The 12,032-nt window shown below is 39.3% G+C and overlaps 1 protein-coding gene across 1 annotated transcript in view; it reads right to left on the bottom strand.

The window, feature by feature from the left end:
- Positions 4,691-12,032, bottom strand: part of OSTF1 (osteoclast stimulating factor 1) — a 54,650-nt gene continuing 47,308 nt past the window's right edge. Inside the window, 2 exon segments of the mRNA NM_214005.1 lie at positions 4,691-5,231; positions 10,541-10,639. Coding sequence (NP_999170.1) covers positions 5,173-5,231; positions 10,541-10,639 — 158 coding nt within the window. The 3' untranslated portion in view covers positions 4,691-5,172.

Here is a 12,032-nt window from a genome sequence, read left to right as displayed (position 1 = left end):
TCACGGCAACACTGGATTCTTAACCTACTGAGTGAGACCAGGGATCAAATCCACACCATCAAGGATACTAAGACGGTTTGTAACCCACTGAGCCATAATGGGAACTCTGAAAAACATTTGTTAACACATCCTTCACCTGCATATATCTATCTGTTTTTAATGAAAATGTCCTCATTCAAGCTTACGAGCACAGCGAACATTATTTAGCAATTACTCTGTCCTAAGATATTTACATAGATCATATTACTCAATCCTCTTAACTTGAGAAGTACTATTACATCCCCCATTTTACAGCTCAGTAACTGGAATGTTTTAGGTAACCTGTCCATGTCACTTGGCAATAGGCAGCAGAGCCGGACTTGATTCCAGAGAGTTCTGCTCCAAAACCCATACTCGTAGCCACTCCTTGAAGCAGTCTTAAAATTTTATATCAGTGCTATGGGTAATTTAGAAAAGGTCACCATTTCTCCTTTGTTGTTTAGCCTCTTTCCTTCCTCTTTGTCCCTTCTTCCATTTTCCTTCCTGCTTCCTCTCAGTCTCTCTCACACCTCTGGATTCCTCAGTTTTCTTTTCTAGGCACAGCCAGAACCTGGCCTCACTCCAGGTCCTAGTTGGCAATAGTGCAAGTTTAGGTGGGAGTCAACGACAAACAGTCAACCACTGGCAGAAGACAAGAGCAGAACTGCCTGGGAAGTGTGAGGTTAGCTCCATGTCCATGACGGGCTTCCACACTTGGGTAAGAAACATTCTCCAACCCTTCCCAGGGAGGCACTTATTTTCATGGTGAGGTGGAAATATGTGAGGAGCTCTCAGACTGTCTGTGGGAAATGTTGAACTTAGCAACGCAAACTCAGGGCAAGGTGAAGAGCTGCTAATCGAGGCTTTACTTCTTTAACACTTATTTAGTCTACTGTGCATCGAGTTGGAAATTTTGGAAATTCAAGGGTATAACCTGCTTCATTAAAACCTATTTCCTGCTCAGTGGGTTAAGGATCCGGCATTGCCATGAGCTGTGGTGTAGGTCGCAGACGCGGCTCGGATCCCCCGTTGCTGTGGCTCTGTTGTAGGCTGGGAGCTACAGCTCCGATTCGACCCCTAGCCTGGGAACCTCCAAGTGCCGAGGGAGCGGCCCAAGAAATGGCAAAAAGACAAAAATAAATAAATAAATAAATAAATAAAACCTATTTCTTCAGGATTACTTGGAACCAAAAAGTTTTGCCAAATTTTTTCTAAGGGGGGAAAAAAGGGAGATCTTTTATTTGAAAAAAAAAAAAAAAATTGAGGCCTGGTTGAAATAACACATTGAAGGAGTTCCTGTTGTGGCTCTGCCAGTTACAAACCCAACTAGTGTCCATGAGGATGCGGGTTCAATCCCTGGCTCCACTCAGTGAGCTCACAATCTGGCGTTGCCATGAGCTGTGGTGTAGGACAAAGAGGCAGCTCAGATCCTACATTGCTGTGGCTATGGTGTAGGCCTGAAGTTGCAGGTCCAATTCAGCCGCTATCCTAGGAACTTACATATGCTGCAGGTGTGGCCCTAAAAAGAAAACCAAAGCAACAACAAATTAATAACACATTGAATTAAATTAGCTCAATTTATTAGATGCTACATCCAAAGCTTGAGTTGGAAAAGGAGCTGGTCTGTGTCTGCCTATCTTTTTAACAGAATGCGAATGGTGTCACCTGCCAATTGTAGTAGTCAGCAGGTGCATGGGTTCAGGAGGCGGCCAGACCTGCATTTCCACCTTCAAGCAGTGTAACCTTAAGCCAATTACTTATATTCTTCAAACCTCAGCTTCTCTGTAAAAAGTTATGGGCGTTAATGTTCACCGCCAGGGGTTGCTGTAAAGATCAAATGACATCATGTCTATGAAAGTGCCTAGCACAGAACTGGCAGAGGAGGCATTTAATAAATGGTTGTTTTATTTAATTTTATGTCATTTTAAGGGAGGAGTAGATGTACAGGCTTGTTATTAAGAAATAAGAAGACAGAAACCATAAATTTGTGGTCTGCAATTTTTCCTTCACTTAAGAAAACTGTTCGCCGAAGCTATATTTTCAGTTAAAATAGAGAGAGCAGAATCTTTTGCAATATTTCTCCCACCAAAACCTCAACCTTTAGTAATCAGACACTTTCAAGTTTGACTGCACAATGTTTGGCTGTCTGTATTACTGCTACATTCCTATTTACAACACAAATTTCTGGAGAACAAACACAAAATCAACGTCAACAGGGAAATGCTGATGATCAGAGGTAAAGGTGAGGCTTTTGTAGCCTATCAGAAATCACCATTTACAAGATAAGATGAGAAATACATGATTCACAAAAGAAGAAATACCAGTACATCAGAAAGTCTATGCAGTAAAGAACATTTACGAAGAAAGCTTATACGGAAATATTATGTTTTTCTCTGCTTAAAATTATCTCAGATTTCATTTTCAGCATTATTTCCAGTTTGTTTTTTATGATTAAAAACATAAGGTCACTACTGCTTTGCTTAACATTTCCCTTTGTGGAACAACATGGCCAATCGTATTTTTAAAAGCAGCCAATGAGAAGGCTCACTGAAAAAAATGCAGAAACTGCAACTGTAATGCATGGCAGCCCAACAACAAATAATTTGCAACAGACCAGTGTCAGAAAGAAACTAAAATGGGAAACTATGATAAAACTGTTCTTTGCATGAGGTCACGAGGCCTATAGCTGGACAAGTATCTCATTGCCCAAGAGGCTGAAAGCACTTTCCACATAAAGGATGCAGCGGCTAGGAAGGAGTTCAGGCCAGAGTGACGGTCAGAAAGCTCGGGTTACAGCAAAACCTCCAAAGCCATTTCCAGAATATAATCAAAGCTTTTCTCTGTGCAGAGTCAGAGTGGTGGCAAGTTCCTAGAACCAAATTTTGTTGCTGAGCTCAGCATTAAAAAATCTCTGAGAAAGCACAGATAAGCCAGACTGAATAAACAAGCAAAATACATTTTCCCATGGAGTTTCAACCACAGCTAAAGGCACTGTGCTCTTTCAACCACAAATATGTGCATATACCTAAGTCTGCCTTCCACTGCCAAAAAAACTATATATAGTTAGCCAACTTTCTAGAATTATCTTAGGTTTGATAATGTTAAAAGCAATGACAGTAACTCCTCTACTATTATTTTTCTCATTATATACCTAAATCGAGCACTTAGTATGTTCATAAAAATTATCTCTGTTCCTACAAACTCTCTTATCTCGACTGAAGTTTTAAAAATTAAGAGCCCTTAGTTGGCATCTATTCTGATTACTCCTGGCCCAAAGTAAACAACAGCAAAAAGCTAGAGATTTCCAAAAGCCTTTTGTTAAGGCATAAGCCCCATTTTAAAAAACCAATTCTTAAAATGTTCTTTCTGTGAGAACAAAATTTCAACAAGAATGTCATATCTTCAAGTTTAGGCTTAGGAAGAAATAAAAAGATTTAATTCAAATTTAATAACATTTGTTTTAAAAATAAAATATCCTCTTTTACCAATTTCAGATTTTATGTTCATCTTTTGCTGTCACTACTTGTACAAATGTCTTTTTTTCTTTTTCTTTTTTTATTAAAGTATAGTTGACTTACAATGTTGTGCCAATTTCTGCTGTACAGCAAAGTAACTGAGTCATATATATATCATAAATATATTTATATATATATAAATGTTTTCTCACATCATCCCCTAACATTTCTATCAAAGAGATTGGATTCAGTTCCTTGTGCTATGCAGTAGGACCTTGTTTATCCACTCTAAATTTATAGTTTGCACCTACTAATCACAAACTCCCAGTCCAACCCACTCCCTCATGCCTACAAATGTCTTTCTACTAAAATGTATTTGGGGTGCTTGATAGACCTCAAACAGACTTCTCAAGGTATCTTTTCTCAAAGCACCCACAGAAAGAAAAACCAAAGTCACAGACAGAAGAGACTCCTCTAGAGGCAGTTATTCATTTCCTGAGCTAACCCACTTCCTTCTTCAAACATTTCCTTCTCTTCACCAATGTGTTTTTTTTTTAATTAGTATCCCAATCTTCTTGCAAAATGTACTTCTGGGTCTGGGGCATGGAATCTAGGCAAATGACAATGGTCATGTCACTTTCAATACTATTGCTGTGGTGATATAAAATTAGAATCTCAAATGGAGTGTCACTTCCATAATACACAAGGCTCCCTGCTCTCTTAAGGTGATGTTTTAGCAGCAGAATCCAGGTCATTATGAGCTAGAGCCATGTTAGAGAAAATAATGTTACCAATGTGAAAAACTGAATATGAAAAAATTTCATGGCTCTAGGCTACTCCATTATGGAAAACTATGGCATCTTCCAAGATAGGGAAATCAGTTTTTTTTTTTTAATCTTTCAAACCTTAAGCAAACTGTAATGAGTTGCTTGGTTTTTTTCCACATTAAATACAACATTGGAGATAAAATGGAAAGTCTCATAATTATTAAAGTAAATGTATTTTATTAGAAATATAGCTTCTCAATGATTGTTGCCTTAACTTTAATCAAAACAGACACAGAGAAGGCTGAACAGAAATTTGGCTACTATGATTCTTCCATGCTAATAATACAAAATATAATTTAAAAAATCAAATCAGCCTTTACCTAAATATGAATATAAAAGTCTTTATTTATTTACCAGCAAAGAGTGATACCACAAAACAGACAGAAGAAATAAATTCTCTTAAAATGTTTATTTTTGTCAGAATAGCTGACGATTTTCTGTTAAGTCTTTTGGTTTATTATTATAATAAGCATTCCCTCCCTTGAAAACTCCATTCAAAATAACTCAATCCTTGAGGTAAAGAACTTTAACTAAAAAACAAAACAAAACAAAAAAAAACCTGATTTTTTTATAGGAAAAACATTTTTAAATTCCTTTAAGCTTGATAAATAGAAATAATCTCTTCTTATTCTACTCTGATGCACAACAACGTACTTTATACAGCAAAATATCCAGTCACTTATTGGCAAACAGAAGGTGAAAACTATTCATTTACATGTTTTACTCACAGTACAACACTGCCATGTTCATATAGACTTTTTCTTTTTCTTTTTTTTTTTTTTTTTACAGTTACCAACACTCCTCTGGCAAAGACAAGGTTTTGAAATGGCAAAAGCAACAGAAGTTTTAGATCTCAAAGCTCCGGAAGGGAATTAATCTGAGTCTTCATCATCAAGATAGTCTTCAGCATTGCTTAATGTTCGAACTGCATCTAAAAGGAATGGTGGGGGGGAGCAAAACAGAGAAATTACAAATGACTCAGATTTTGTTTTCACTTTCAAAGCTCCTGACAATTCAACAAACTCTAATCTGTCCTCAGTATTTTCCCTGAGGATCTTTTTCTACTTTTGTTTTCCAGTCTACCTGATCAGATTCCGTTGCCACAGAGGCTGACAAATACATTTGTCTGTGTGTCACCCAGCCATGCAGAAAGTTAAAGCACCTGGTGCTAAGGTACCGTTAGTCGAAATCACACAAAATATAAACAGCCACATGCACCACAACCAGCGTGGAACACACCAGAAGCCCAACCCACTCTAACAATCCGGCTTCCAAACTCCTCTCCCAAAGACAAGGGCACTGGGTGACTTCTGTGAGTCGACAGCCTGCGGCCTTAGCTCAAGACAAGGTCACTGGATAGAAAGATAACTAATAAGGGGGGTGGGGAGGAAAGAAAGAGAAAGAAAACACAAAGCCTCAGTTCCATTTTAGAAAACATTGGTAAGTGGAGTTCCCATCGTGGCGAAGCAGACTAGAAACCATGAGGCTTCCGTTTAGATCTCTGGCCTCACTCAGCAGGTTAAGGATCCAGTATTGCCGTGAGCTGTGGTATAGGTCAAAGACAGCGGCTCAGATCCCTCGTTGCTGTGGCGTAGGCCGGCGGCTACAGCTCTGATTAGACCCCTAGCCTGGGAAACCCCATATGCTGTGAGTGCAGCCCTAAAAAGACAAAAAAGAAAACACTGGTAAGTATACTCAGAAGCAAAGGAGACTGAAGTGAAAAATAAACATTTTAAAGTAGAAAGAGCAAACTCCATCAAATGCTAAGTCAATTCTGAACAGGGTTCAAAAGGAAGACATCTAGTTTTTTGTTTGTTTTGTTTTGTTTTTGTTCTTTAGGGCCACACCTGTGGCGTGTTGAAGTTCCCAGGCCAGGGGTGTAATTGCAGCTGCAGCTACTGGTCTATGCCCAGCCACAGTAACTCGGGATCCTTACCTCACCTGTGACCTAAACCACAGCTCATAATAATGCCAGATCCCTGACACGCTGAGTGAGGCCAGGGATAGAACCTGCATCCTCATGGTACTAGTCAGATTCATTTCTGCTGCACCACAACAGGAACTCCAGAAGACAGAGTTTTTAAGCGTTCACCTGTCCAGTCAAATTTAAATTGTCTAGTCAAATTCCTATAGCAACAGATTACGCTAGGTACAATTTTTAAGGGAAAAATTGAAATGTAAGTATAAGTGTATTAAAACATGTTATAGCCCCCAGAATATGGTCTCAAATACTACAAGCCCATGCTCATTGGAGAAATGACTGATTACAAGTTTGGGGCAGAAACTATAAATGATGAAACTGAAGCCTCTTGTAATGCCATAAAACAAGGATCCTATCAATGACAGTTTCATTTTAAAAGAGGTCAAGGAATTCCCATTGTGGCACAGTGGAGACAAATCTGACTAGTATCCATGGGGATGTAGGTTCAATCCCTGGCCTCACTCAGTGGTTGGGAATCTAGCATTACCGTAAGCTGTGGTGTAGGTCGCAGATGCTGCTGTGGCTGTGGCATAGGCTGGCGGCTACAGTTCTGACTAGACCCCTAGCCTGGGAACCTCCACATGCCGCGGGTGTAGTCCTAAAAAGACAAAAGACAAAAAAAAAAAAATTTTAAATTTGAAAAAACAAAGACAAAAAAAAAAAGACATAACTATCAATTTGGACCCTACTTAAACTGTAAATAGACAAGTAAATAAGTAAGCAAAAGATAAAAAACAAGCATATGAGAAAATAGCAAATTTAGAACATCACAATATTATTTGATGAAAATGTAGTTTTTTAAGAGTCTTTATAGGTTTAGGAAAGATGATTATTGAGAAAAAAGGAAGGAGAAAGGGAAAGTCAATATAAGGGAGGGTATAAACTGATTTAGATTATACAAGAGAGTTCCCTAGTGGCCTAGCAGTTAAGGATCCAGCGTCATCACTGCTATGGTTCCAGACACTGCTGCGGCGAGAGTTCAATCCCTGGCCCAGGAACTTTTGCATGCTGTGGGCACATACCTCTCCTCCCCCACATCAAAAAAAAAAAAGGAGAGAGAGAAGGAAAGGTCCATACAGACCACAGCAAGGCAAGGGAAAACAGAACAGTTTGTCACCTGACTCTTTCAGCTCTATTTGCTCATGCAGAGACTTCTGGGTCTCTCTGGGGTCTGAGCAAGTGTGATGCTTTCCTTGTTTATCACAATCAAACTCACAGTGTGCATGAGACACTGATAATCTTTAGCTCATAAGAAACTTGCTCCTTGGTCAGGACATTGTGGAGGTGTCCATAGAGCAATAGGAAGTCAGCGGCAAAGAGAGGAAGTGAGGCCACAGTCCGACTTCCTGACCCCACCAAGGCAGAAGGGGGTGGGAGGTCCACCTCAAGTAAAACTGTCTCTCCCACAGGGCTGCAAACACGGCTTCTCAGTCAGCATGTAGCTGGGGAGCACCACTCAGCTGGTACACACTTACTCATTTGGTAGAACCTATATTCACCTATGCACGGGTAATTACTTTAAAGAAAGACTTGCTCTGTCAGTGAACATTCATGGCTTAAATAAGGAATCTCAAACTGCTTAAGAGTTTACACTTTACCTCAACTGAAGTGAAATAAGAATCTGGAACACTTAACTGAAATAAAGGATAAGAGGAACAATGGATTCATGAGGACTCTGATGGGAGTTTAATGTCAGGTGAAGAGGATGATGCTAGGAAGATCCCCTGGCAAGCCAAGAGGGGGTCTGTTTGCCATTCTTTTTTTTTTTTTTTTTTTTTTTTTCTGGTCTTTTTAGGGCTGCACCTGTGGCATATGGAAGTTCCCAGGCTGGGGCGGAATTGGAGCTGCAGGTGCCAGCCCATGCCACGGCCACAGCAACACTAGATCTGAGCCAGATCTGTGACCTATACCACAGCTCATGGTAACGTGGGATCCTTAACCCACTGAGTGAGGCCAGGAATCGAACCCGCATCCTCATGGATACTAGTTCATTACCAATGAGCTATGATGGGGAACTCTGCTTGCCGTTTTTGATTGACTAAAGCAGGGAACCAGGAGACTGACTCTATTTTATTGCTTCTGCTAGAAATGGATTGTGAGACAGCATAATACTGCTTCTTTTCAGAAACCAAAGGATATCTAAAGAAGAAATAAGTTTTCCAAGGGTTCAAAAATTAATGGGAATTTGATTCAAATGATAAAAACAGTACTTCATTATTCAAGTTTAAGAACTCTGAAAAAGATAATACAATAAGAATAAAATGAAAACAGACGCACTTAGCCTGTATAATGGAAATTTCTAAAAAGTTGTTTTGGTGATTCTCCACCAACATGGATCAGTAGAAACTTTAGATTCTAAAGCAATACTGAAAAAGTCCAGGATGATTAGTAGCAATGCAGAGACTTGCAAAAGGTGTCTCCCATTACAGTAGTTCTTTTCTAGAAAATGGCATGTAAAAAAGGTATCCATTACATGTAGTGTCCATCGTGGCTCAGTGGTTAAGAAACCTGACTGGTATCCATGACAATGTGGGTTCAGTCCCTGACCTTGCTCAGTGGGTTAAGAATCCAGCTTTGCCATTAGCTGTGGTATAGGTCACAGACACAGCTTGGATCCCACGTCGCTGTGGCTGTGGCATAGGCTGGCAGCTACGACTCCAATTCAACCCCTAGCCTGGGAGCCTCCATAGGCCATGGGTGCCACCCTAAAAATATAAAACAACAACAACAACAACAAAAACCTATCCATTACAGTTTCATACATCAAAGTGGTATCTTCTACCTCTTTTTTTTTTTTTTTTCTAACTCTTTCCACCCTCCCTAGCACTCTTTTCAGGAATCATCACAGTAGAATGAATCTGGGGGAACATTCAATAGGCTACACACTGAGAAGTCAAATAAACAGCCAGTCTCTGAATAGTCATCACGAATGACACAAATGTGTTTAACACCTTTTCTTTTCTTTCCTTTTCAAAACCGCCACACTTTGACAGAACTGTATGTGAACGTTTCAAACCTCTTTCCCCACATCAGTAGACATTATCCTTAAGAATGTACACTCTGGAGTTCCCTTATGGCACAGTGGGTTAAGGATCTGGCATTGTCACTGCAGTGGCTCAGGTCACTGCTATGGTGTGGATTCGATCCCTGGCCTAGGAACTTCCACATGCCATGGGTGTGGCCAAAAAAAAAAAAAAAAAAAAAAAATGGGATGTACATTCTGCCTTTAAAAACCACCTACAGACCTGTGAATACATACCAATATGTTTACACAGTCTAGAATAATTTTGATTACAGTGTATTGATACCCTCATTTAAAATAGAAAATATTGGGAGTTCCCATCATGGCTCAGTGGAAATGAATCTGACTAGCATCCATGAGGACGCAGATTCAATCCCTGGCCCCACTCAATAGGTTAAGGATCTGGTGTTGCCTGAGCTGTGGTGTAAGTCATAGATGCAGCTTCAATCTGGCATTGCTGTGGCTGTGGCATAGGCTGGCAGCTACAGTTCCAATTCGACTCCTAACCTGGAAACCTCCATATGCCACAGGTGCGGCCCTAAAAAGACAAAAAAAAAAAAAAAAAAGAGAGAGAGAGAGAGGGTATAATCATAAAGCTAGCAAGTGCTTAATTATAAAAATATTGAGAAGACCACTCATAAAAGCATATCTGAATGGAGAATATGGAGACAATAGTTCTCTGATAAGAGCTATAATGAAAAGCTATTATGAGAGCTGTAATGAAAAGTTAATTGCAAGTAACAAAAGAAACATACTAATCACAGCAAAAAATCAAAGGCTCTTCAAACTTGTTGCATAAAGGTATTCTACCATGTTGGAGGTTTCAATTCAGACCAAGGATATAAAATCCAACTTTAGAATCACCTGAAGAGTTTGCCATGAAAAAAATTTTCCCCTACATTAAATCAATAAATCTTAGTCCTGATGGCACCAAGAGGAAAAAGGATTAAAATCAAGGATTAAAACCTGGGAGTCCTGTCATGGCTCAGTGGAAATGAATCTGACTAGGATCCACAAGACGCAGGTTTGATCACTGGCCTTGCTCAATGGATTAAGGATGCGGCATTGACATGAGCTGTGGTGTAGGTCGAAGACGTGGCTCGGATCTGATGTCGCTATGGCTGTGGTATAGGCTGGCAGCTCTGATTCAACCCCTAGCCTGGCAACCTCCATATGCCATGGGTGCAGCCTTAAAAAGACAAAAATAAATAAATAAACACACTTAAAAAACACGTACCTGTTCCCTGTTTCTTTTTCAGGAGAGATGCACAGGCAGCATTAGTAGCCATGTCCAGGGCCAGTTTCTTCTCATTGTTCCTTAAGTCTGTTCTAGCACCTTCCCCAACACAAAAGAGTAAATTAGGTGTTTAAAGACGCTACAGTAGCAGCCAATCCTCTTTTTTTTCAGTTTCTTTTTTTCTCCGATTTTATTGAGATATAATTGACAGCACTGTGTAAGTTTAAGGTGGGCAGCATAATGACGTGACTTACATACATCATGAAATGACTATCACAGTAAGTTGAGTGAACGGCATCATTTCGTATGGATACAAAATTAATGGACTGGAAAAAAACTTTTTTCCTTGTGATGAGAGCTCTTAGGATTTACTCTCTTAACTATTTCCTCATATAACAAAGAGCAATGTTGATTACATAACAGTCAATGCTCTTTCAATCCAAACTAATCACTTGTGGCAAAACTAACGAGAGAACCATTCTGCCCCAAGTAAGCTCTTTCCAAACAGCAAAACTTTCTCAAAACAGTAACAGCATATTTAGCACCTTTGATCAGGGAGCTTGTTGCTCCACCTGTAATAATTATACACAATTAAAATACAGCCTTTCCTTTCAAGTTCCTACAAAATTGCATGTAAACTTTTCAGTGAGGATTTTACTGTCCCTGGGGTAAAATCCTAAATCAGGTGGACTCGGTGGGCCTTGGCAGGAGTTTTTGGAGATTAAAATCAACACATCCGTTGCCTCCTCAGTTAAAGGTCTTTAGAAAAGACCATGTGAGTTGAACTTGAAGGGATTAATATTTATCTTCCATATATTCTCAAGCATGTTAGCAGAACAGTAACACTAAAATCCAAAGGCAATCCATTGTTCCTATAGCCCATCTTCTATTCACTTTTTTCTTCATCTTTGCTGTGTTATAAATTACATCAGAATTCATGAATACATTCTCATTGTCCAAGATTCAAAAATACAGAAATATGCTGAACAAAAACTTACGTCTCATTTCAGCCCTCAACTAACCCCTTCTTTCCCCTCTTTTACCTTCCCCAGAAGTGACCATTCCCAATAAATGGGCATCGGTTCCCAACTTCCTTACATGCAAGAATGTATTCACAGGCATATGTGGACATATACACAAAATCATACTTCAGGTATTAGTCTGCAATTTGACTCTTTTTTTTTTTTTTGCCAGTGATATTTTTCTTTTCCTTTTTTAAAAAACTGAGTTATCAATGATATACAATTTTATGTAAGTTTTAGGTGTTCAAAATAGTGGTTCACAATATTTAAAGGTTATATTCTTTTCACAGTTATCATAAAACAATGGCTCTATTCCCTGCATTGTACCATATATCCTTGTAGTTTATACAAAGTAGTTTGTACCTCTCAATCTCCTACCTCTATCTTGACCCCTCCCTTCCCCCTCCAACCCATAACCACTAGGTTTGATTTTTTCTGAAATTAACAATATAGTGGTATTCATTCCTTAG

This window comes from Sus scrofa, chromosome 1, assembly GCF_000003025.6.
Source record: "Sus scrofa isolate TJ Tabasco breed Duroc chromosome 1, Sscrofa11.1, whole genome shotgun sequence".
Taxonomy (NCBI): Eukaryota; Metazoa; Chordata; class Mammalia; order Artiodactyla; family Suidae; genus Sus; species Sus scrofa.
Note: the sequence above shows the minus strand (reverse complement) of the source record. Positions and strands in the feature narration are given on the sequence as shown.